This window comes from Zootoca vivipara, chromosome 9 (assembly GCF_965207765.1).
Source record: "Zootoca vivipara chromosome 9, rZooViv2.hap1.1, whole genome shotgun sequence".
Lineage (NCBI taxonomy): Eukaryota > Metazoa > Chordata > Lepidosauria > Squamata > Lacertidae > Zootoca > Zootoca vivipara.
The window spans coordinates 6988248-7015753 of record NC_142592.1 but is presented as its reverse complement, the minus strand read 5'-3'; the positions used below and the strand labels follow the sequence as shown (position 1 = coordinate 7015753).

The following is a 27506-nucleotide window of genomic DNA, read 5'->3' as shown; positions in this document are numbered from 1 at the left end:
CTACTTTCCCTAATAGTCTTGAGCAAAATAATTGTTCTTTATAGTTCCCTTTTTCTTGAACAATACTATATCATCTGCTACTCTAAGAACATTTAGGTTTTCACTGTTGCAGAGTATTGGTTGGTTTGCACATAGTGCAAATCATGGCTAATTGTGAATGTGTGAGATTATTATAAAAAAATATATGCAAAAGAAATATTATTATAGCACCATGTAAGAGACTATATTATAGCACCATGTAAGGACGCGAGTGGCGCTGTGGGTTAAACCACTGAGCCTAGGGCTTGCTGATCAGAAGGTCGGCGGTTCAAATCCCCATGACGGGGTGAGCTCCCGTTGTTCAGTCCCTGCTCCTGCCAACCTAGCAGTTCGAAAGCACGAAGTGCAAGTAGATAAATAGGTACCGCTCCGGCGGGAAGGTAAACAGCGTTTCTGTTTCTGTGCGCTGCTCTGGTTCACCAGAAGCAGCTTAGTCATGCTGGCCACAGGACCCGGAAGCTGTACGCCGGCTCCCTCGGCCAGTAAAGCGAGATGAGCACCGCAACCCCAGAGTCATCTGCAAGTGGACCTAACGGTCAGGGGTCCCTTTACCTTTAAGAGACTAGAACACTGATCTCCAGTGCAACAAATGCAAACTATAGATTACTCTGTAGTGACTCATTAAAATTTGGCATGTTAAAACTCAGGCCTCCCTATTACGTATTGTGTTTAATATGCATCTGTTGAGATAGATGTTGCATAGTTGGCCAATGGGCAAGATAAAGGAAGACAGAATGCAGATGCTCTTTCCTAGGCCTTTGGTTGAAATTTCCATTCAGCAATGAAGGATGTGGGAGAGAGGATGGGTTAATCCTCGTGCTTGCAGTAAAAAAATCTTGTGCTTGAAGTTAGAACCCTGAAAATTTCCAGAAAACAAAGAGATATCCAGGACATGTTGAGCCTATCAGGCACTTCTGTCTTACATTGTTAACTTTGAGCAAAGCAAATTAGACTCTCACATAAACAGCTAACGTATCTTAACTCTCCTGCGCCATTTCTGCAGAATAACCCATGGGTTCTCTCCCCACCTCAACAGAAGAATATGTAGCTTGTTTGGCAGACTTGAAACGAGTCCTTCTGAATGTGAAATTGTATTATATAAAGCAGGAGTGGGAAACCTGTGGCCCTCCAAATGCTGTGCCCCCAACTCACATCACCCCCAGCTATCATGCCAATCGATGTGGATCATGGGAGTTGTAGTCCAGCAGTGTCTGGAGGACCACAGGTTCACTATTGCTTATGGAAGACAAATGTGGAGAAATTCCATCAAATACAAATTAAACCATTAGGGTTATCATTATTATTATTAGTGAAGCCTAACATTTAGGTATGAAGGCACACTATTTGAAAGTTAGTGATAGAAGGAGGAAAATATTTTTAAGGTTCCATACTCATTGAACACTTTGGTTCAGTTCACGAGCTTTTACTTTGTCCATCTTGAGCAAAACTTTAATAAGATAGAATATGTTGGATTCTTTTTACAGCGAGAAAATTCAGTTTATCTTCATACGTTGCTGCCTTCCAGTGGAACTTATTTTAATTTTTAAAGTTTTTTATTAGACAAAATTCATTCTAGGTCTCGCTGGCGTATGATTGTTTTACCTATAAGGTTGATGATCACATAGTTGGAAATAGATTTCAGTGGAAAGACACAAAGCATGGTGAAGCATTGTCCTGTTGCCACAGAATAGCCTATCGGTTACTAAATGATTAGTACAATACACTGTACAACTCTGAAAGTAAAGTCTGAAGTATTGCATGTGGCTCCTGTTGGTTACTGCTATTCCTTGCAGCCTATACAGGTGTATGGGGTGTTAGGAGAGGGGTAGTATCTCTGTTAGAGGGCAGGTTGTGCTTCTTCTGGGGTATTCCATCCACCTTTGGTCCCTACCCTGCACTCAGCTCTCACCTGTAGCTCCTAGAAGCTCAGCATGCGACAGCATTGTACCCCGGGAACGGCTTCTACTTGCTGGATAAACCAGATGAGGCTAGCCAATAGGTCTCAAACCCTTGGTGAGTTAGGGATTTGCCCTGCATTCGAAGTCACACTCCGGTGGATCGCTTGGATGAGACCAATAGTGGGTCCAACTGTCAAGGGGCCAGTTTCTGTACGTGCTGTAGCAGGAAGTGAAGGGCAGATGAGGCTTGTCAACCTGGGAAGGTAGCCCATCTAGGGAAAGGAATGACCTCTGGGAATGCAACACATTCACTCTTGATTCAACTGTTCAAATTATAAGATGGGTGATGTCATGTCCAAATATGCTGCTGATGACCCAACTATGTATCTCATGGCCTGATGTAATATCCCTGCGTGGATACATTGATTTTCCTTTTACAAACTCGGCATGTGGAAGATAGAGCAAGTGATAATTGGGAGAGGATGATGACATTAGCCTTTTCCTTCTCACTTTGGTTCACAATGGAGGCAGGAAATGGATAATTAATTTGACCATATCTTTAATACAGAAGCTTGGGTATCAGCATCACATGAACTTTTTCTTCCCTTTGTACTGTTCGCATAAGCTTTATCCATATGTTTATCAGGCTGCCCCTGGCATAGCTTTCCATGGCATAGACTGCTCTAGCACCTTGCTTTTTCAGTTACATCTTATGTGGGCTTCCAGTAGTGTTTACTTATCACGTGCACCTTGTTCTGGACCTATGTGCGTGGCTGCTTTTGCCCGCCTAGGCAACTAGGTGTAGCAATGGTAGTTGCTGTTTTTGTATGTGCTCTGGAAGTTCCAGCTGTTACAGTGACTAGACTGCTGGCAGTGTGTGGGCAGACGGCTGACGGCATGTGGGACTTCTGCTAGAACATTTACATTGGCTGCCCATATGCTGCCAGGCAGTTTCAGGTTATTACCCATCTTAAAGGGTAAAGGGACCCCTGACCATTAGGTCCAGTCGTGACCGACTCTGGGGTTGCGCGCTCATCTCGCATTATTGGCCGAGGGAGCCGGCGTATAGCTTCCAGGTCATGTGGCCAGCATGACAAAGCTGCTTCTGGTGAACCAGAGCAGCACATGGAAACACCGTTTACCTTCCCGCTGTAGCGGTTCCTATTTATCTACTTGCACTTTGAGGTGCTTTCGAACTGCTAGGTTGGCAGGAGCTGGGACCAAGCAACGGGAGCTCACCCCGTCACAGGGATTCGAACCGCCGACCTTCTGATCAGCAAGCCCTAGGCTCAGTGGTTTAACCACAGTGCCACCTGGGTCCCCACAAGGGACCCGTCTTACAGAGGCCCAACTAGCTTCAGCCGGACGTTGGGCATTAACCTTTTAGCAGAGATTCAGCAGGCATCCTCGCTTTTGACTTCCAGGCATCTCTTGAATAGGTTTCTGTGCCGATAGGCCTTTGTAGCTGTTTAATTAGCCAGTCGCTTTAATTTGCATTGTTTTTAATGCTGGTTTATGTTTTATCGTTGTTCCCTTCCCCAATACCTTACAGCAGGGGTGTCAAACTAAAATTCATTGGGGGCCGCATCAGCAGTTTGGTCACCCTCAAAGGGCCGGTTGTATCTGTAGGACTATGTGTCCACTCTTTATTATCATAAATTATTGTCACTGCATTCAATTATTACTGTTTTTGTAATAATGTAAGTAATAACTAGCTCTGAAAGCAGAAACATAGTCAGAATAATGGCAAGTAGATATTCAAATGTACAATTATTGTACAATTTATTGAAAAATGATTTTTGGTAACTGCACTGGGTGGTGGAGGCTCGCTAGGGTTTCATGCAGGACATTTGCAGAGCTACTAGTACCTGGAGATGCTGGGGTCCTTCTGCATGCAGGACAGATGTTCTGCCAGTGAGCCACCACCCTTCACCAAAGGGACTGGCTGAGGTTGACTCACTGGAGCTGTTCTCCTGGTTCCAGGGTTTAAGGGCCAGAAGTATAAAGCAGCATCCTATGTTTCTGAGGAGAGGGAGAGGGAGGGGAGGGGAGGAAGGAAGGAAGGAAGAAAAGAGGGAGTGGGCAGGAGAGAGGAAGGAAGGAAAGAGGGGAGAGAAAGAAGAGTAGGAAATAAGGAAGGGAATAAAGAAGGAAAGAAAAAGAAAGAGGGAGAGAAGACAGATAAAGAAGGAAGGAAGGAGAGGGAAAGAAAGAATAAGAACGAGAGAGAGGAAGAAAGAAAGGGAAGGGGGGGTCGCCACCTTGATTCAGTGCCAGAAAAGAGCACGAAGGGACCCAGGGGCAAAAAGCATTTCCCATGCAGCGTGAGGCAGCGGGTGTCCGTTTTAGGAGAAGTGCGTAAAGCCTCAGAGTTGCACGTTCGTGAGGCTGAGCTGCTGCTGAGCTCACGTTCATGAGGTTGAGCCACGGCAGGAGGAGGAGGAGGTGAGGCAAGAGGAGGTGGAAGAGGCGGCTTGCTGGGTCGGTGCCCGGCAGCGCCGTGCGGAGAGTCCCAAGCCTCTGGGACGCAGCAGTGCTCTGTAGCACTTTGAATCCTCCTCCTCCACAGGGCACTGCTGGGTGCTTTGTCTGTGCTTTAGCAGCAGCAGCAGCAGCAGCCGTTTCCAGGCGCCGAGCCGTGGCAGGAGGAGGAGGATTCAAAGTGCTACAGAGCACTGCTGCATCGCAGAGGCTTGGGACTCTCCGTGCGGCGCTGCTCCGGCTGCCTTTCTACCCCCCCCCCGGCCCCAGCTGTTTGTCGGCACTTTGTCGGCACGGCGCTTCAGCAGCAAGGTCCCGCTGCTGGGTCCCGCTGGCTGGGGCGCTCGGCGGGCCACATGACGAGGTCTGGCGGGCCGGATTTGGCCCCCGCGCCTTGTGTTTGACACCCGTGCCTTACAGTATGGTGGCACAGAAATACTTTTATAAATAGACTAGCTGGCCCGGCCACACATTGCTGTGGCTCATCCCTGTGTTTCCCCCCACCCTGTCCCGACCCATGACGTATCCCGTCTCATCCCTGTGATTTTCCCCACCCTGTCCTGACCCATGACCTATCCTGCCTCCTCCCCCCACCCCGGATCATCCCTGTGATTCCCCCCACCTTGTTCCGACCCATGATCTATTCCGTCCCCTCTTCCCCCCAACACCCACCCAGGCGAGTCCCCACCTCCATTCGGCCTAGTCTGTAAAGGCGAGCCGAGGTGCTGTGGAGAGGGAAAAATTTTCTAGCTGCAGTACCAGTGTAGTCGCCACTAAAGGGTGCTGTTTTGCAACCTCTTTTGGCTTCTTTTCCCCAGCATGCACTTTGGGGTGAGTTGTGTGTCCTGAAACACGGTGTTTTGGGGTTTTTGGTGTGACATCTGTCTACGCAAACGGTATATATGCTTCCTCTCACAGTAGCATGGGACGTTGTGTACAAATTTGAACGCTATCGGTCAAGCGGTTTCGGTGAAAAGTGGAAACACACCCACCTGCCCTTTTTATATTTATTAAGTATATATGGCACTTCACAAAGAAGAAGTTGACAGGTTTGCACTCTAAGGGGCCTGCAATCTGACACAAAGGAAACAGAGGTGGCGGTGGGGGGGAAAGTGGGAAAATAATACGGGATGAACTTTGGTTTTGCATGTTTCATCTTTTTTACAGTAGGGTTTTGAAACAAGGGGCATAAGTTGAGTTTGAAGTAAGTAAGGGTGAGTTTGAAGTAAGTAAGGGTGAGGTCTTATAGGTGGTATTGAAGCTGATTCCAGGCTGTAAGCGTGGGAAGAGAGAAAGGCCAGAGTTTGCATCAGCTGCTTGCAGAGTGGTGGACTGAATATAAAATAGCACAACCGTTTCAGGCCTCTAAAACGAGATAGTGTATTGTGTTCTACAGTTATCCCCTGGTATTTGTCTGGCTTGGATGCTGCTGGTTGTTTGGGGATCCTGAAATCACACTGTACCTTGGTGTTTGACTCGCTTTGTTGCAGAGGTGACCAGTGTCTATTATACTTTTTGCCTAGAAATAAATTACAACCCCCCCCCCCCTTACAGAAAGTACTTAAGGCTCGTTTTTCTCAGTGCAGCTATCATGTGAACCAGCTCCTAGAATGTTTTGTTTCATGTTCCCACCAAACAACTCTTGACAACAGCTTGGCAGCAGCATGAAACCAAACTGTGTGGTAGGAGGCCATCACTGTGGCAAGCTCACTGCTTGGAGCAACTGTGGCACACAGAGGTTTCCTGGATGCAGTCCTCACATGGCAGCTTTATCTTGTAAAGCAGCCATAGCAGGCATGATTCTTTTCATTTGTTTTAGCCATAATTGCATGGAAGGCTATAGCACATAGGTTAAGTTTTAGTTTCTCTTTTCAAATGGTTGCCTGAAGCAGAAAATTTGGGAATGTATTTGTGTTTGTCAGATGAGCTAAATAGGTAATGCTGATAGCGTAGCAGCTTAATTAGTAGAATCATAGAATTGTAGAGTTGGAAGAGGCCCGAGGGTCATCTAGTCCAACCCCCTGCTATGAAGAAATCTTAACCAAAGCATCTGTGACAGATAGCCAACCAACCTCTGCTTAAGAAGCAATGAAAGAGAGTTTACCACCTTCCAATGGAGCCTGTTTCACTGTTGGAATGGAATGGAATGCACACGAAAGCTCATACCAATGACAAACTTAGTTGGTCTCTAAGGTGCTGCTGGAAGGAATTTTTTTATTTTGTTTCGACTACGTCAGACCAACACGGCTACCACCTGTAACTGAGCAGGTATGGTTAGAAATTAGGTAGGTATGGATTTCATAGGACTGTAGAAGTTCCAGTCCCAACTTTTGCCACAGATTCACTGGAAGGACTTGAGCAAGTTACAGCTGTACCTTGGTTTTCGAACAGCTTAGTTCCTGAATGTTTTGGCTCCTGGATGTCACAAACCTGGAAGTGACTGTTCTGGTTTGCGAACTATTTTTGGAAGCTGAATGGCCGACAGGGCTTCTGCGGCTTCTGATTGGCTGCAGGAGGTTCCTGCAGCCAATCAGAAGTCACGCTTTGGTTTTTTAATGTTTTAGAAGTTGAACGGACTTCTAGAACAGATTCTGTTATACTTCCAAGGTACGACTGTTTTCCATTGGCAAATCAGTAAAATGGTGCCAAATCAGGTGTGCATGTCTTTCGCGGACACTTCACTATTTCAGCTATAAATGTTAACCCTTGCGCTGAAGGAAAACCAGAGAGCATATGTTTATTAAACATTCATGCATCTGCTTTGGCCCATATCAACCTACTTTTGAAGATAGTTATGATGACAAAACACAGGTAGGGCTGCAATCCTATGCACACTTGTCTGGGCTATGTCCTGTTCAACTTAGTGGCGCTTTCTTCTATGTAGGCAAGCAAAGGGTTCTTCTGTAAGACTGTAAATAAGTACTTTGCAGACTTAAAACCGTAATAGTAACTTTTGAATGTTTCTGTTTGTCACTTCATAACTTCTTCGGAAAGAAAATAGTAAAAATTCAATTAAAACCAAAGTCTTAACAACCACCGCCATCATGCTTGTTGGAGATAATATGAGGACAAGTCAACTACTAATCCAGAACAAAATGATCTCCACATTCCTCAACAGATTTCCAGTTTTGATGTAGCTGAAAAACCCTGCCTGTTTCTTATGGCTTTGTAATATTCCAAACTGAAAACATTCACTTTACTCTTGCCTAAGCAGCTAAACGTTAATGAATAACACTTGCACTAATAGTTCTAAGATTTATGTAAATCGCCAGGGTCTCCCTTAACTGAGGGATTCCATTCTGTGTCACAGAAGCCCATTTTTTTCAGTCTTAGTTGTTTGGTTGGAGTTGTTATTGACACAACTGTGGCAGCTGGAGATGATGGGTTGATAGTTGAAAACATCTGGAAGGGACCAGGTTGATGGAAGCTGGTGTGGCAGCCTCTCAGTTGTGTTTATTTCATGAATTGGTGCTTCTGAGATAACACCTTGCATGGTTTCTCATATTTTGCTTTCTTCCGAGAATTCTGATGAATGTGCATTTAAGCCTTGAAACTGCACCACAACCCTTGCTGTGTTGCTTCTTCACTTTGGTTATAGATTGTGTCACACTGCATTTTCACAGAAACTGTAAAAAAGATGTCAGGTATGAGAATCTGATTTATAATAACTGGTTCCTTGTTATACTTTCATGGTGAATCTAGTGGAGGAATGATGTGTGAACACCGACTTTCTTCCACGATTTCTCTCCCTTCATGTGAATCAGGGTTGTAACTGCTCTGTGTGTCCTTAAAACTTTGAGGGAGGGATGCAACTTGCATTATAGTAAGAATGTTGGCATACTGTGGGTTAACAGGTTCCCCTTTGTCTTGCAGAGAGGACTCTGGTGTTACAAAAGATGAGTGCCGCAGGGAAAGTATTGCTTCTTACCACTGCTGTGAAGGGAGAATTGGCCATGCCACTAGAAAGAATGTTTTTGTTTGTTTTATTCTTTTTTGGGGGGGGGGGTTGTGGCACTTTCCATCTCTTTGTGCTTTACTATAAGGTGCTGTTCTACTGAACAGGCTTTGCTGCTGGGACAGAGACAGAAGAACTGCCAGGATATGAGAGCTAATTTATATGAGGGAAACATTTTAAACAATCCTGTTGAAAGATTCCCAGAAAACTGTATAAAATATTGCTTATCTGAAGTTATATTTTGTGTTTTTGAAGGTAACCTTAATGCATAGCTGTCAACTTTCGGATTTGAAAATAAGGGATCAGCAGCAGCCTCACCTGTCCCGGGGACAGTCTGCGGTATACAGTATCTAACAATCCAGGATAGCAGCAGGAAACGGAGCTGGAATAAGGGAATTTCCAGCAAAAAAAAGGGAGGGTTGACAGCTATGCCTTAATGAGAGCTATAAATATAGGTTGAAGTGGACAATACTTAAGACATAACCTGCTGATTTTTAAAATAAAGTATTAATTGCTCCTTTTTTCAAATAAAAAGAACAACTAAAACTTTCTTAAGGCAATTCGAATGTCATGACAATAGAAACAACTGGATAAATGAAAACAAAACAATGGGAAAATTTAAAGTGTCTTTAAAGCACAGGAGAATAAATAGGTTCTTTTTTATGCACAAATGCAAGTAATGAGATAGACACTAGCCCGTGGGTAAGCAAACTAAGGCCTGGGGGCCAGATCCAGCCCAGTCACCTTCTAAATTTGGCCCACGGACAGTTCAGGAATCAGCGTGTTTTTACATGAGTAGAATGTGTCCTTTTATTTAAAATGCATCTCTGGGTTATTTGGGAGGCATAGGAATTCGTTCATTCCCCCCCCCAAATATAGCCCAGCCCCCCACAAGGTCTGAGGGACAGTGGACCGGCCCCCTGCTGAAAAAGTTTGCTGACCCCTGCACTAGCCATTTGTGTGCAGGGACATGCTAATTCAGAGCATGCCCTCCAGCCTTGGGTGCTGCTGGTTTTACTTCACTCAGTAAAGGGATGTGGAGCAAGGTCTCATCTGGTAACGTATAAGGAGTGGAAAGGTTGGCATATATGCTCATTCCAGGTCCTTTTAGGACTTTCAGCTAAAGTTCCTTCGAAACCCCTCAAATCTGGACCAATATCTATCGGTCAGTGTTGATTTGCCAACCCTGCAGCGGTTGCGGTCCTTGGGGTCTCAAATTTCAGCGATGCCAAATTTTTTTTTGCCCCCTGCCTCTCACGCACCATTCTCAATCATATTTGTGGTGTCCTCTGCAGTGCCTGCGAGGCTCTGCACCCAACGCGACTAAACAGTTTACGCTCCCCTAAATCTGACTCTGGCTGTGGCCAGTGCCCAGGGTTAAATGCGCAAGTGAATTCTGCTCTAGCTGCAGCTTCCAGACAGAACACCGTACAGTAGCCAGCTAGATCAGGGGCTCCCAAACTGTGGTCCTTGGGTGAGTTTTATTCAGGTGATCTGTGACATGGGGGTTGGTTTGTGGCTGCAGATAGTAGACAGCACATCTTATATGCATTGTAATTCCACAGAATTCAAGGTGTAATTGCTACGACAGGCAGAAAAATCATAAAGTTGGTCCACCAAGCCATTTTCAAGTGGTCTTGGTGGAGAAGTAGGAACCACTGAGCTTAGATAGCCTACTTCTCCTTAGGTCTTTATTGTTATGATATAGTCTGGGAATGATTTAATCCCCCCTCCCCGCTTTCTTTTAGGAAAGGAATGAATTTTTAATTCTATTCATTTAATTCTATACATTTCTGCATTTGTTATCACACTTTCTACAAGGTGCTGTGGAGACAGGGTAATGCTAATAGGTTATAACTACAGCAGCTATTTTATAGGACATAACAGGACTCTTAGTGTCTATGTTTCTCTCTCTCTTTCTCTCTCTCTGACTACTGTGTAGAAGAGAACACAAAGCTACTTACTTGCAATCTGGTTTTCTTGGTGTGCTACACCCGTGTACATCAGGTTGCTAGTATTGTTGTTAATTACATTTGTATAGTGCCCTTCATCCGAAGAACACAGGGTGGTTCACAGCATAAAAAGACAAAATGAGAACACAAAAAACATACTGCAATAAAACAAAAGCAACCAATAACCACCCCCTCCCACAAGCACATTTAAAAGGCCGTAGAATGTTAACCCAAAGGCCTGGTTTTAGAAAAATGTTTTCGCCTGGCACCTAAAGAGATGTAATGAAAGTGCCATGTGAGCCTCCTTGGGGAGAGCATTCCACAAATGGGGAGCCACCGCAGGAAAGGCCCCTTCTTGTGTTGCCACCTTTTGGACCTCTCATAGGGGAAGCACGCGAAGAAGGGTCTCAGATGATGATCAAAGGTTGGTGGCAGGCTAAGTGGTTGCTTAACCCACCTTGCTTATGGATTCTCAAAGGATATGGCATTTATCTTATGGAGCTGACGTAATCTATCTATCTACAGTATCTATAAATGTAGGAGGGCCATGTTTGTTATAGTCCACTTTTATTGGAAACCGCTTTGACCGATTCCACTCAAATTTGGACACAGCGTTCCTTGCCAATACGAGACTGTTTGCAGAACCTTAGATTGTTAAGATCCCACCCCTAACACACATAAAAACATGATTTTCTCTTTAAAAAAGGGCAAAATATACCACCCTCAAGTGGACATCAAAGGAACAGACGGCAAATATTGCCATAATCGCACCCAATCCTCCTCCTCCTCCTAGGCTAATGCTGCTTTTCTTCTGCAGCAGTGTTTATGCTTTTTTAAAACCCTCCTATGCTTGTAAGGAGTCTGTTATTAATACGATATTGGAATCAAAGAGTTAAGTCATAACGATGTAAAATTTAGGCAAATGAAAGTGGTATGCAATGTTAAATGAAACCTTATTATTTTAAGTACAGAAAGATGGTCTCTGGAGTCTATTATGGGCCTCATTGTTAGCAATTCAGTTTGCCTTCAACTGAAAAGCTTCTGGAATTATGAATTTTGAAAAATAAAATGAAAAAAACTGAATCTTTCATACCTTGCTTTAACTTTTCATCAGCATAGATTCCTATCATGTTATTAAATGAAATATTTCACTATGTAGGAGTCATCAACACCCCTTCCCCCCATGTCACTGAGATGAAGTATTTAATTGCCCCCTGTTCACTTTATTTGGAGGCTAACAGTCTGCTTTGTCTTTCAGCAAAATGCTCACTGTAAGAACAGAAACAAATTTCAGAGATTGTGGGGTTTATTCTGAGGTGTTTCCATTTCAGCCTCCTTATTGTAGGAGAGTTTAGAAAGTGGGAAATAGCAAATGGTTTTTTTCATGGGAGGGGGCAGGGTTTTTTAGGGGGACACACACACATATTTTTAGGGTCAGCTACGGCCCACAATACATAGGAGGATTATGGCTTAAGTTAGTCATATCATGCAAGACAGGATTTATTGTTACAAATATATCTTTATTGGAGAATAAATTTGTTTTCTTCTTTTGATAATGTCTTATTTCTATAATTGTTAAGTTGGTAAAATACAGTGTGTATTTTCTAAGAATGCTACTGTAGCGCAATAAAATTGGAAATCTTAGCTGTGTGTCTGTCTGTGTTGTGGACTTTAAAATGTAACACACCTTTCCAATTTGGCCTGTTTAATTGCTACATTCTCAGGTTCATCCTTGGATCTGTAGCAATTTTACATCGTGCTATTGTGAATATTAGAGTGTCTATTAAGACAGTGTGATCCATTCATTTCCTGTTGGGATTCTGTTGGACAAGTGTCTGGTGGACTGTGCCTCTTGGCATTAACCACAAATGTGCATCATTGCTTTAAAATACTACGTAAGTAAAGGACATGAACTTCTTGTTTCCTTTCAGTGGTGAGAAGATAGCAAGATTCCTGAGCCAGGTAATCTTAAATCTGTACCACAATGTGAGATAGTAAAAATAACCGAGTTCTCTACCAAACGCAGCATCTCTGTTCAACCCTTTTCAACTAATCTGTCAATGTATTTCTCACACATTCATGAGATCATGGTTGGCCATCCTCATTAAGCACGCCGCACTTCACTCTGAATGCATTCTGGTGAAAAAGCAATGGTCTGTGAATATTATCTTAAAATGGGCTCAGTATAACAAATTGACTGTTGCATGAGAGGCTTAGCCCTTTAATTATGTGCAGCACCATGGCTTTACAGTCCGTGAACAGACAGGTCCAAGAAATTCAGCAATTTCTTGGACCTGTCTATAGTGATAAACAAATGGTTTTCATCCCTCATGATGGGCCTGTGGATCTGTTGTCACTTGTGGCTTCTACATGGTGGGCTTTGTCATGAATAGTTGCAAAGGAAAGGGACCAGAGAACAGTGTGCAAATGCAAAATATTGTGCTGTAAGTCATGTCTTTTGGGACTTAGCATGCTTGCGAAAAGCATGCTATACCTATGCACTGTTCTATGGCATATATATTGCTGCCTTCCTAAATAAAATACAGCACAACTTTCAGTGTGATCTGAAGTGTGTGGACTTCGAAGACCCACTGGTTTTCAGTAGGTAGTTACTTCTGAGTAACTGTGCTTGGAATGAGGGCTTTCTCAGGTGCAACCAGGCTTAGAATCATAGAATCATAGAGTTGGAAGAGACCACAAGGGCCATCCAGTCCAACCCCCTGCCAAGCAGGAAACACCATCAAAGCATTCCTGACAGATGGCTGTCAAGTCTCCGCTTAAAGACCTCCAAAGAAGGAGACTCCACCACACTCCTTGGCAGCAAATTCCACTGTCGAACAGCTCTTACTGTCAGGAAGTTCTTCTTAATGTTTAGGTAGAATCTTCTTTCTTGTAGCTTGAATCCAATGCTCTGTGTCCGCTTCTCTGGAGCAGCAGAAAACAACCTTTCACCCTCTTCTATATGACATCCTTTTATGTATTTGAACATGGCTATCATATCACCCCTTAACCTTCGCTTCTCCAGGCTTGTGCTTTTGCAGTCCCTTCCACCTCAAAGCCTGAAACTTATGAGGTTATCAGGCCCCTGAATCCATCTTTTGCTTCTCATAATTGTGGGCAATCTAAGGGGATGTCAGTAAGCTAGTTGGATTCCTTGCCTTCTGGCTTCCCCCTCTCCCATTGATCAGATGCATTTCAGGTAATTTTTAAAATCTGTTTTAGTATTTTAACTTTGTTTTAAAGTGTGGTTGTTAATTTTTCTTGATTATATTGCTATCTTTTTGTAAACCGATTTGAGGTGGGTTTTTTTTAACAACCAAGTGGTGCATAAATTTTATGAAATAAATAAAATAAATAATTTTGTGCTCAATCTGTAAAAAGCTCAGCTTGTAAAACATATGCAGCTTTTTAAGTGGTGGGAACATTTTCCTACTTGATCCTAGGATCACTTTATACATTACGTTATTTTTTAGGTACTCAATTGAAAATTATATAAACTTGTGAAAATGGCAAACACATGTACAGTATTACATGTAGGTAGCCGTGTTGGTCTGACGTAGTCGAAACAAAATAAAAAAATTCCTTCCAGCAGCACCTTAAAGACCAACTAAGTTTTTTTATTTTGGTATGAGCTTTTGTGTGCATGCACACTTCTTCAGATACACTGCAATAGAAGTCCCCAGACGCTTATATGTAGAGAAAGGGTGGGGAGGGGTATCACTCAGAAGGGTGGTGGAAATGGGTGATTGACCCCTCCCCACCCTTTCTCTACATGTAAGCGTCTGGGGACTTCTATTGCAGTGTATCTGAAGAAGAAAGCTCATACCATAATAAAAAACTTAGTTGGTCTTTAAGGTGCTGCTGGAAGGAATTTTTTTATTTTGTTTCGACATGTATTACAGAAATGCACTTGTTGGAGAGCCATGATTGGCTGCATCTTGCAGAGTTCATTGGCAAAATTGGGATTCCTTTCTCACCCATAGAGGAATTGTCTGGGAATATCCCCCATCCCGGTGCTTTTCCAAACAGCTGAATTTTGCTGCTTTTGTTTGATTCTCTCTCTCTCTCTCTCTCTCTCTCTCTCTCTCTCCACAGACACACACACACACACACACACACACACACAGAGAGAGAGAGAGAGAGAGAGAGAGAGAGAGAGAGAGAGAGAGAGTGTTTATGTGAAAGCAATTCACAATTCTTGGCACAATTTCTAAAGAAGTTTTAAAGCTTTGCCAAGGAACTCCCTTAATGACTTGCTGGATTTATTTTGTTATCTGCTTTAGCGCTATCCTCTCAGCAATATTTGTCTGTGCTTCCCATGTTTGCTTTCACCCAAAGGGGATGTATTTGTCCGAAAGCCAAATGTTGCCTTGTTACTACTTAGAACCACAGCGTTTTCTGCAGGTGTCAAACTGTATTATCTTTCCTCATTAAACCTGTTTGTTTGAGCACTCCTCTACCCACTGAAAGCACACACCCCTGACTTTACATTTGCCATTACCCCCACTAAATGAAATCAGGATAACTTCTAAGATTAATGAACTTGCAGGGCCAGTATGTCACATTTTTAGTGATTTCTGAGTTGTTTACTTGGAGATTGTTGCTCCATTCTAGGCATGTGTTCCATTGTGGGGACACAAGAGTGTGATTAATGAACTTGCAGGGCCAGTATGTCACATTTTTAGTGATTTCTGAGTTGTTTACTTGGAGATTGTTGCTCCATTCTAGGCATGTGTTCCATTGTGGGGACACAAGAGTGTGATTCCTGTGAAAGAGTCATACAGCTAAATTGGTATAATTCACTTGGAACATCTTGATCTTATTCAAAGGGTAATGATAGGATTGCATAGTTCCAGTCTTTGAATTCTTGTTAGTCCCGAATATTTTTTTCTGTGAACTGGAGTAGTGTGATTCAACTCTATTGTGTAAAATCCATACTGGCAGGCTAGGTCTTTAAATTGTCTTCTCCTTGGAAGTGTGTGTGTTTGTATGGATAAATATATCTACATATTTACATAAGAGAGTACACAGAGGACATATGTATAACTTCAAACCACAAATCATTTCTAGTTACATTTGGGACGATCACCATTTTATCGAAAACAATTATTGTGATGTTGTTCAAATATCCTCACTTAAAATGCCAATGAATGATTTGGAAATCTAAATACTGTATCTATTCTGAGTCAGCTATGAGAGAACATTAAAACAAGCTCTCTTGCAAGCAAGCAAGCAAGCAAACAAACAAACCAGGAAACAAAATGAATGTACCGGTATTTGATCTGCTATAGTTGTGCAATTATGGGTTTTTTTTTCCTGGGGGAGAGGAAATATTGCCAGTAGTTTTATACACCATCTGTGATTGCGCTCCAAAGGAGGAGGGGAAAACTAATTAAGTATCTTACCTTTCTAAAGAGTTAACTTTGAAGACCCACTATTTCTTTTTTACCTCCTTTTTATGAGCTTACTTTAACCAAATTACAGAACTGAATGGTGGCAGTTAATTTGTTCTTCTGTTAGTGAGCTTTTAGTGCTGGGCGAGGGATAATGAAAATTTCAAGAGTGGCTTGGAGCCTAGATTCCCATTTTTCTCCCTAGGAATCTGAATTGGGACTATGCTGCTGAAGAGAGGCCAAGTTGAATGGGATGCGGAGTCCCACTGGTAAACTAGCTTGTTTGGGGTAATAAAATCATTTGAGAAGATAAGATGAATTTGCCTTTGAGCTTAATCGGCAGAGCAATCCTTGTACCCCAGTACAGGGAGAGAGATGCCACCCCTATGTCAGCATAATGTCCACCATATCCTTTGTTTTTCCAGCCCAGAACAGGAGGGCGAAAACTGCTCCAAAAGGCACAGAATGGAGCTAGAGCAGACATGTTCCAAAGCATCCATCTGTGCCTAACTATCATGGGCACCTATCATGTTGGCTGGACGTGAAGGACACCCGGCTCATAAGTACTGTGTTTGAACACAGAAAGGGAAGGAAATAGGCATTTAATATATTGCCCAAACACCAACCCTGGGAAGAGACCTCCACATAGCTCACACAACTTCCCTTCAGTCAAGAGAGGAAAAGATTTTGTTTTGTTTTGTCAAGAACCAGGATAGATGGCAAGAGAAGCCACAACTGCCTACCAACGGCAACAACCTCCAGTGTCTCACTACCTAGGGCAGGCATCCCCAAACTTGGCCCTCCAGGTGTTTTGGGACTACAATTCCCATCATCCCTGACCACTGGTCCTGTTAGCTAGGGATGATGGGAGTTGTAGTCCCAAAACATCTGGAGGGCCGAGTTTGGGGATGCCTGACCTAGGGCATGGAATGTTATTCTTTGTTACCTGTGCTTCACTCGCACTGAAGGCTCCATGGACCCAAATATCACTCCCCAACCTTCACCCTTTGAAAACAACCATCCAAGTAGGAAAGGAACCACCACAAAGTGGTGCCATCTACTCTGAACTCGGACAGCTGCTCCAGAAGGATACCACAGCAAGCTATGCCCAAAGCGGCTTACAGCAAATATCCAAAACATTAAAATGGAGAACATTAGAAGTGCGAACATACAAAATACAGAACATGTAAATTCAAAATGACAACAATAGACAGTTTAGCAAACATGGAATACCTTCAATATCACAGAAACAAATCTAGGCTTTAAGTACATATATACAAAGCAAAAAATGAAAGCAGGCAGAAGAGTTTCTGGTTCTGTCCCTTAGTGCCATAGAAAGAATTTAGGAACTTATCTTGTAAGCTATCGTGATAGTTCTCAGAGGACCAAAAAGAAGGCAACAAATGGGGGAGGGGAATGAAGTGGTTTTAAGTGCATTAGCTCTAAATATTTTGACTGCAGTTAGGATAGTAACACTGCCAATGCCCTCCTACATATTTTATTTTCAACACTGTCGGGTTCTTTGCCGTTTCCCCCCAAATTGCACATTATTGAGGTGAAATTTCATACCTTTCAGTCTGAAAAGTGATTTCTTATGAAAAAGTTCCACCACCTCGTTAAGTATGTGTTTGGCTGTGGTAGCAATCATTGGTGCAGTCCCTCTGTGATTTTTAAAACTTCAAACCTGTAATCCTCTTTAGTGAATCTTTATAAAGGCTGTTGAATTGCATCATCTAATTGGACTGGGTGCAGTCTAGGGGACGTTGGGTGTCTAAATTTTGTTGTGGTCTGTAGAATTCAAGTGCACAATTATGTGCTCTAGGCTCGGTTGCTTTATTTTCGGTGAATGGTAGGCACACAGCGTTTTCTCTGCGTTGCACCTTGAATGTGTTAGCATCTAACATTGCAACTTCTTCCACTCTTAAATCTAGTGTGCTGGGGGTTTTATGGTCTTCCGTTTGACAACTTGAATTAAAAGCTAGTGGCATTTGTAATAAAATTGTCAGAAGAAATTGACAAAATTCTTTTTTCTCGTATGTAAGATGCAGAGGGCTGCTTTAGGAGCCAAGAGCAGGACTTTGGAAGTAGTACAAGTAGTGTATCTGATACAGGATGGTGTGCACCTCATTGACATCATGCACAGAATAACCCCCCCTTTTAAGGTGTTGCTGGGGATAAATGGACTCCCAGTTAGTCTAACCATTCAGTAGTTCCGCTTTACCATTCATTTCAACAAGGGTTAATCCAAATACTGATTGCTTAAAATTAAAGCTTTAAAAGGAAGAAAGGAAGTTGAAATTGTGGCAGGAGAATGACTGACCTCATAATCACTGAAGAATGGGTGGAGTTGGTAGTTCAGGCTTTTTAGAAAATGTTTGGGATATTTCGGACGGTGGCTGATGTTCGCTGCAAGCCTATTAGCATGTGAGAGTTAAGAATTGCCCGTTATCTGAGAACCTGTTAGGTCACTAATTGAAGTCACTGGAGGTTGACTGATAAATGCAAAGGGTCGGGACCCCCCCCCCCCCCCCCCCCGAGGTTCCTTTCCTCTGGCTGAAAGAGCCCTCCTCCTGTAGAGGAAGGAAGCCTTTGAATTCAGAATATTGTGTTTACTCGAATCTAATGCTCACCTTTTTTGGCCAAATTAGGTGTGCATTAGATTTGATGGCACATTTACATTTGCCAGCAAATACTTTTTTTGGTTTCAAGGTTCTGAAAACTGAGGTGCGCATCCCATTCCATGACACATTACAATCGGGTAAATACGGTATTTGCAGACAGTGAGCTTTTTATACTTATTAGTGAAAAGCAGTGCTGCTAGTCCTCATGTTGGCAGTTATTGACCATTGCATTTTAAGTTGAATCATCCTCTTTCTTTGAGAGTGAAAGAGAATGCCTCATAGGTATGCTGCTGCATGTACTGTATGTATATATTTTTAAAAGAGACTGGGGCAGTGAGATTGCAAGTACTTTAAGTGGCATTTAGGGGGTGGCACGGTCACTTCCGCACAGACACACCATCACTGCTCTCTGTGTTGACACCATGACTCGTATTTGAATGTAGAAGTCCGAGGGCGGACTAAACTAGTCATTTTTCCCCCCTGCTGATTGCTTCCTAATTAACTGAAGAGCTCTCCCAGGTTTGTTGTTGATGGAAAATTCTATGCCAATCATTTCTATACCTCACCCCTAGGTTGTAAAATTTAATGAGAAAAGTGAAGGCTGCACCTCAGCAGCTTGTGTGTGTGTGTAAACAATGGCCAGGAGTTCATTTCAGTGTGCGTTGTGTAGGATACATCCTTGGGAATACTGCTTGAGGACTGGTAATCAGCATTGACATTTCCCGTGACTACCAACACAACCAGGGGAGATTTTTCCTGTTCCCCTTTCTGCCTTGCCTTGTCACTAGTTCCTGACTCTTTTAAGATTAAGTCAGGAGCCAAACTTTATATGACTATAACTTTGGGTAAGCTTCCTTCTTGAAATAACTTCAGAAATGTGATTCTTTCTTTTTTTGGAGGGGGTTGGTGAATATTTGCATTGGTTCTTCTTTTACTTGAATGCCAGTTACCTTTGATAGTCACAGTAATTGAACATGTTGTGTGTGTGTGTGTGTGTGTGTGTGTGTGTGTGTGTGTGTGTATATATATATATATATATATATATATATATATATATATATATATAAAGGTAAAGTGACCCCTGACCATTAGGTCCAGTCGTGACCGACTCTGGGGTTGCGCGCTCATCTCGCATTATTGGCCGAGGGAGCCGGCGTATAGCTTCCAGGTCATGTGGCCAGCATGACAAAGCCGCTTCTGGCAAACCAGAGCAGCACATGGAAACGCCGTTTACCTTCCCGCTGTAGCGGTTCCTATTTATCTACTTGCATTTTGACTTGCTTTCGAACTGCTAGGTTGGCAGGAGCTGGGACCGGGCACCGGGAGCTCACCCCGTCACAGGGATTCGAACCGCCGACCTTCTGATCAGCAAGCCCTAGGCTCAGTGGTTTAACCACAGCGCCACCTGGGTCCCATATATATATATATATATATATATATATATATATATATATATATATATATACCCTGTTTCTCATATTTTAAGACATACCCATAAAATAAGCCATAGCAGGATTTTTAAGCATTCAAGGAATATAAGCCATACCCCGAAAATAAGACATAGTGATAGGCGCAGCAGCGATGCCGGCCGTGGCAGGAGGAGGAGGGGGGAAAAAATAAGACATCCCTTGAAAATAAGCCATAGTGTGTTTTTTTGAGGAAAAAATAAATATAAGACATGTCTTATAATATGAGAAACACGGTATATATATATATATATATAGTGGTGCCCTGCTTAACGAAATTTCCGCTTAACGAAAGGTTTTTTCTAGCAGAGGTTGCCTCGCTAGACAAATTCGTTTTACGAAAAATTTGTCTAGCGAATCGCGGTTTCCCATAGGAATGCATTGAAATTCAATTAATGCATTCCTATGGGCAAAAAAAATTCAAAAAAATTTCAATGCATTCCTATGGGATTCGCTAGACGAATTTTTCGTTATAAGAAAAGACCCGTGGAACGAATTAAATTCGTCTAGCGAGGCACCACTGTGTGTGTGTGTGTGTGTGTGTGTGTGTACACACACACACACATACAGTGTGTGTGTATATATATATATAGAAAAGCTGTATTCCTAAGATTCTCTTCTTTGTAGTCATACTGATATTTTATTTTCCCCCTGAGTGTATTTTTAAAATACAGTATGGTGGAATTGTAACTTTTTCTTTTTAAAAAAATTTTTTTTTAAAGGACAACTTCTAATACTTGTATATATATATTTTTAACTTTCCCACAGATATGCACTTATTTGGCCATTATCCAGCTCATGATGATTTCTATCTAGTAGTGTGCAATATCTGCAATCAGGTAGTCAAGCCACAGGTTTTCCAGTCACACTGCGGTAAGTGAAAACTTTTGTTCCTGGATTACGGGCTCGGTGTACATGTCCCAAAAGAAATGGTACATTAGCAGTTAACTTCCTCCTCCCCCTTTTTTAAGCTGAACTTCTCATCTTGTTAAACCACTTGAAATTCACTTACCTTGCTGAGGTTGGAGCCCCAAACGCACAGAAAACACTTTTTTTAAAGGGTGGGATGGCAGATGCGTGTTTGATGCTCATCAAAGCTGGACCAAAAAATTCTGTTGCCTAGGAGAGAAAATCCAAGTGGCACTTCCCTTCCCGCTCGTCAGGGTTTGTTTATTATTTCATTAAATTTATGTACCGCTTGATGGTAGAAAATAAACCTCAGGGCAGTTTACGAAAAAGATAAAGCCAAGAAAAATGACAAAATGACAAAAAATTAAAACATACAGAAGGATAAAAGTGCAATAAAATAGACTAAAACAATTTTAAACTCCTACAAACCTTCTAAACATCTGTGCAGGCTTTCCACAGGTGCCTAAAGGAATACTGCCACATGGTAGGCACGGTTATGTGTACTGACCAGTGTTAGGTCTGCTGCAGAATGAGATTTGCGCCACTTGTGCTCTGGTCCTCGTCCAGATTGTCTGGAAATCCTCAGAGTACCGAAGGGATGCTTGGGCTCCCAAACACCGAGGAGGACGCTCAGGAATGATCATGTTAACTGCCCATTTCATCTTGCCATAATCAGCCTTCCCTTGCTGCCTGTGTTCCTTTAAATGTCAGGGACTATTCCCTGTGCTAACTCCCACGAGAGTATTCAGTAACACACCAGGTTCCATCAGTCTTTGAGGGAATCCCACCCTCTCAAATGGGCTCTCCAGCCTTACAGGGAGGAATTGCCACTATTAGTCCAATCTTAACCAGGTAATGGTCGGACCATGACAAGGGAGTGCATCGCAGTCCCCCTATCTTCAGTCCATTCTTGTATCACTTGGGGCAAAGATCACATCAAGAGTGTGCCTTGCCTGGTGTGTGGGACTGCTGACCATCTGAGAAAAACCCATGGTTGTCATGGAGGCCATGAAGTCTTCGCCTGGCCCGACAGCAGCCTCTGTGTGGACATTGAAGTCACCCAGGATTATTGTTTTAGGGTCCTCCAACAGAGACTACCTCAGCCAGCCTGGTTCAGGGTTGCAAGGAAGTCAGTAGAGCAGCAGCATCCCTGATGTTTCTCTCCGGCTCAATACCAAAGGCAGACCCAAGCCCATTCCAAGGTCAAGAGGAGATGGCGTTCTTGTAGATAACACCAGCATCCCCACCTTGACACCCACCCCCCAGTCTAGCCTGGTGCAGTATGGGTAAGGTCAGGCCCACCCAGCTCACTCACCCAAGTCTCAGTAATACAAGGCAAATCAGTCCGCTCACCCGCAGTCAAGTCCGTTGTGGACTGATTTGTGATTCAACAACAGAACCACCAGATCAGAGGGCTCAGTGGATATGCTACCAGAGAGTGTGTGAATGTTCAGGGAGGTAGGAGAGGTTATATTGTTAAGTTATATCCTTCCCAACTTGTGTTCACATGTTCTACAATTTACCAGAGTAACATTCCCCTTTTTAAACTTGTACAGCGGATAATGTCTTTGCTAGGTTTGTATAAGCCTCTAAAATACCGTAGGTTCCCTTGGTAATTCCCCTTTATTCCCTCATAAAAAGATAGACCACGACAGTCTTGTATAGTTTACTCACAAAAGGATCCCAGAAGGCAGACTTAGGTTACAAATAATATACACCTGGAATCTATCCCATAAGGAGATACAGTATATTCCAGCGTATAAGACGACTGGGTGTATAAGACGACCCCAACTTTTCCAGTTAAAATATAGAGTTCGGGATATATTTGCCATATAAGAAATACCGCCCGGCATATAAGACGACCCCCGATTTTTGAGAAGATTTTCCTGGGTTAAAAGGTAGTCTTATACGCAGGAATATACAGTAGTTCCTTTTTCCTCTCTTGGCTGGGAGCCAAGAGAGCATCTCAGGCTAAGAAGATATTCTTCAAGGAATGGAGTCAGAGAGAGAGAGATGTCTGCCTCCCCTGAGGTATTTTGTTACCTGCACAGGTGAGGCCACACCCACCTTTGGTCACATACAGATGAAGTCTGTCCCAGCCCAGGAGGAAACATGAACTTCCAACTGGCTGGTCCAGACATCCCCTTTTTTTATGTCCACTCTAGGAATGTTGTATTTGACTGCTCTGTGTTTCACATCCCACAGAGAGTTCTGGTGGAGTGAAAGGGCTGGAACAAAGAACAAAGCCCCCCAACTCCAGTCATGCTTTCCCCTCCCTACCACCACTGGAATTGTAGCAGACTCACAACTGCCACTCCACTCAGGAGCATTACCTAGGGTTGCCATATTTAAAAAAGTGAAAATCTGGACAGAAAAGTTGTTGATGCCACCATTCATGGACCACAGAACAGTAAACTAAGGCCCAGTGCTAATAGGCACCCCACACTTTCAGAGGTAGATGTTAAATCCACTAGCTACTCTCCTCCCCTTGCCTCTCACTCAGCCAGCAGTTAAAACACTAACCCCCACTACAAACAGCGCAAACACTGCAATCGGATGATACACAGGCCCAACAGCTGTTGCAGCACAAACACACTTGCTGGCTAGGAGAGAAGACCAGGCAAGGAGCGCCAGCCTCTTCCTGTTTCTCTGTGGGTCTGCTCTCCAAGAATGATTTATGGTTGTAACATTTGGGGGCTTTTTAGTTTAGAGAAAAGGTGAGGAGAGGAGTCATGATAGAGATGCCTAAAATAATCCTTGGCTTGGAGAAAGTTTTTCTCCCTCTCCTAAAACACCAGAACTCAGGGGCACCCAATGAAACTGCATGCTGGAAAAGTCAGGACAGATGAAGGAAAGCCCTTCTTTGCACAGTGCCAAGTTGAACTATGGAATTCGCTTTCATGAGATGTTGCAATGGCCACCAACTAGGATGGCCCATTTAATGGAGAATAAGGCTATCCATAGCTGAAAACCTTAATGCAGGCATCCCCAAACTTCGGCCCTCCAGATGTTTTGGACTACAATTCCCATCATCCCTGACCACTGGTCCTGTTAGCTAGGGATCATGGGAGTTGTAGGCCAAAACATCTGGAGGGCCGCAGTTTGGGGATGCCTGCCTTAATGGCTGTGCTTTGTTTTCATTCTTGGAGGCAGTGTGCTTCTGAATACCAGCTGCTGGAAACCACAGGAGGAGAGAGAGAGAGAGTTGTTGCCCTCAGGTCCCCCTTGCAGGCTTCCTTAGGCTGCCGTGAGAACAGGATGCTGGAGTGGATGGGCCGCTGGCCTGATCCAGCAGGCTCTTCTTACATTTTTAATCTCGCTCATCCCTTTGGCATGGCAAGAAGGGAGACGGGTTCTGTTGAGTGAGCTTAGTCTCTGGACCTGGAGCTACAGGCAAAAGTCAAATGCTTCTTACTTCCAAGCTACAGGGGTTAGTGAGAAGCTTCCTCCTCCACCTTGCATTTTTTACTTCCATGCCTGGGGGCTGCTCTGAGTGTTTGTAGGGCACAAAAGCAGAGCAGGTCCATGCACCTGTGAGATGAAGGGGTAAAGGTGGATGTGCATTGGCTTGCTCTGCACACATGGTACATGCCAAGATTAGAGAAGGTGCAGAGGCAGAGCGAGCCTCTGATTTTCTGCCTCTCCTTCCTAGCCACAAGGTTGAAGCTAGAAAGAGGAGCAGATTCTCCCATGAGCTTGCTGTGAGTTCGACACTTGGGATAAAGAGGGTCCCAGTTGATTAATCTTTGACTGGCCAGGAAATCACATTCTGTTGATTGCTGCCACTAATTAACACCGGGGACAGCCTACAGACATGAGGTATTATCCCTGTGTAGCCACCATTGAAACAAATATTTATGCCCATGGATCAGAATTGCCTGTTTCCCACTCTGCTGTCTGTCTCTTCAATGGCCAAGTTTGGATTACTTTCTTACTAGGCAGAAACTATTCAACATTTGCAAAGGGGGTATGTAGAACTCATTGCACATGGGTCCAGATGTTGCAGTCAGCATGCTACATGCAACCTGGGAATCTATGAAGTGGGAAGGGTGGACACAGTCCTGTCCCCCCCCCCCCACTGTTCATAGCATCTGTGCAGCATGAGGACTGTGTGAACTGGGCCATAACCAGCCTTCCCTTGCTTTATAGCTGGGCTGCCTCTGTTCCTTGAAATGTCAGGGACTGTTCCCTATGCTAGCTCCCACCAGTCCACATCACAATGAATACAGGACTGATACAGACCTGCTAGTCCACCATGGCTGTATGCATTTCTTCTTCTTCTTCTTCTTCTTCTTCTCCTTCTCCTTCTCCTTCTCCTTCTCCTCCTCCTCCTCCTTAAATTTTTATACCGCCCTATACCTGGAGGTCTCAGGGCAGTTCACAGAACAAAATCAAAATATAACACCACAAAATATATAATCAAAATAAAAACAACCTAATAACCCCACCCCCCAAAAAACCCCACGTTTTAAAAGGGCGTAGGATTTGTCAGTGAAATCAACCAAAGGCCTGGTTAAAAAGGAACATTTTTGCCTGGTGCCCAAAGGTGTATTATGAAGGTGCCAGGTGAGCATTCCACAGACGGGGAGCCCCTGCAGAGAAGGCCTGTTTTCATTTTGCCACCTTCCAAACCTCTCGAGGCACGAAGAAGAGTTTCAGAAGTTGATCTCAGGGTTCATATGGAAAGAGGCAGTCCTTGAGGTATTGCAGAGTCCTGAGCCATTTAAGGCTTTATAGGTCAAAACCAGCACTTTGAATTGGACCCAGAAACTAATTGGTAGCCAGTGCAGTCGGACTAGGATCAGTGTAATACCGGTATTGCTCCAGTGAGCAAACTTGGCTGCTGAATTCTGCACTAGCTGAAGTTTCCAAATTGTCTTCAGAGGCAGCCCTACATATAACGCATTTATAGCGTTAACACATTTCAAGCATGCACACACACACACAAATAGTTCTGGGAGCTGTAGATTGCTAAGGGTTCTGTAAGCTAGCTCTGTTAACTAAATACAGTAAGCCCGCAAGATTCCAGAGGATCTTGCCTAGGGCTCTCGTACCTATGGGACCACCTCTCCTGGTATGCCCCGCGGAGGACCTTAAGGTCCATAAATAACAACACTTTTGAAGTCCCAAACCCCAAGGAGGTTAGATTGGCCTCAACCAGGGCCAGGGCCTTTTCAGCTCTGGCCCCGGCCCCGGCCTGGTGGAATGCCCTACTGCAGGAGATCCGGGCCCTGCGGGATTTGACATCTTTCTGCAGGGCCTGCAAGACGGAGCTGTTCTGCCTGGCCTTTGGGCTGGACTCAGTCTAACCCCCTCCCCTCTCATTTATTTATTTTTGATGGAACCCTTATATGGGATTTGTATATAATTTTTCCTCGGCTCTTTTTGCTGGCCCATGTAGGACCAGCATGGATAGTTGGCCCCGGTGAATAATTGACGTTTTCTCCCCTTATGGCTTTGATCTATAGGCAACCACTAAAACGAGGCTGCATTTTAAGATGCATTTTAAACTGTATTCTAACTTATATTTGAATCAGCTGGTTTTTTTGTTTTTTAAAAAATGTTTTTACTGTATTTATATTCAGTGTTAGCTGCCCTGAGCCCGGTCTTGGCTGGGGTGGGCAGGGTATAACTAAATAAATAATAATAATAATAATTATTATTATTATTAAAGCCAAAATTTTGTATAGTCAAAACCCATTGGGTTCAATGGCGGGTGGGATGGCCAAAGTAATCTTCCCCTGAACCTTTCCCCCTCCCCCTCCCCCCCTTCTCATTTTTATTTTTGCCACTTGTGTAAAGCTGAATGGACACGAGTTCAGTGTGCATAAATTGTGGGTTTACTGTATGCTTTAAATGTGTGGTGTGCATGTGGCAGAAGTTGAATTCCACAAGCTTCCTGAAGAAAGGTACCTGCTGTTTGCAGTTCTTGCAAGTGTGTTCTGCACTTCATCACAAAAGCAGCAGACCAGGACTGTGGGAAGTTCCTACCTTAAAGCATCCTTATTCAGCAGACCATTCCCTTTCAAATTAGCGAGATTTGCTTTCAATCAACATACTTAGGTTCTGGTGTAAAATTATGTTGATCTACCCTGCCGAAAAGAGTATTGCATTAGAATGAACAAGTGCCAACTGTAAACAAATAAGATTCCCACCTTGAATCTCTCTACCCCCCACTGGCCCTACAAATTGGTATTCAAGTCGTATGAAAAGGTAGCATGATGCAAGTGAATGGGCACAGCAAAAATACTCTATTTAAATATTGGAGTTCATACTAGCCATTGGCTTTGAGTGCCAACCCTGTTTATGTTGATCTGGAGGTACAGTCCTGGGTGTGGGTGGGTGTGAGAGAGCGAGATGGAGCAGCATATTCCATTGTGCTAAATTTACAGATTGCCTGTGTAAGTAGAGGGAAAGACTTCAGATAACTTTTGTGGCTAAACAGTTTGCTTCTTTAAGCTGCCCTTTATTTGAAAGTGCACAGCTAATCAACAGCCTCGCTTTATTTTCAGCATCTGAAAGCTTCCTACATATTTACGCACTTGTTAGAATCACTTTTTTGGCTGCTTTAAATAACAGCTACCTCTTGCGTAAAAACTGAAGGCACCGTAGGCCACAACACCGACTGATCTTATTGACAAAGAACTAGGGCCTGTCTTACAGTGTGAAATAAGCTGGTCTAACATGTGACTTTGTGGCCCCTTTGAAAAGAATATTATCCTTTAAAACTGTGTTTAATCTCTATTTCTCTGTCTAGCATACGGATCATAACGTTCCCAGTCGTGAATCATA

General features: G+C 43.5%; 1 protein-coding gene across 1 annotated transcript in view; it reads left to right on the top strand.

The window, feature by feature from the left end:
• The window catches only part of ATXN7L1 (ataxin 7 like 1), a 64476-nt gene that overhangs the window by 9675 nt on the left and 27295 nt on the right, over nucleotides 1-27506 (top strand). Inside the window, 1 exon segment of the mRNA XM_088676682.1 lies at nucleotides 20574-20678. Within this exon segment, the coding sequence (XP_088532808.1) occupies nucleotides 20574-20678 (105 nt within the window).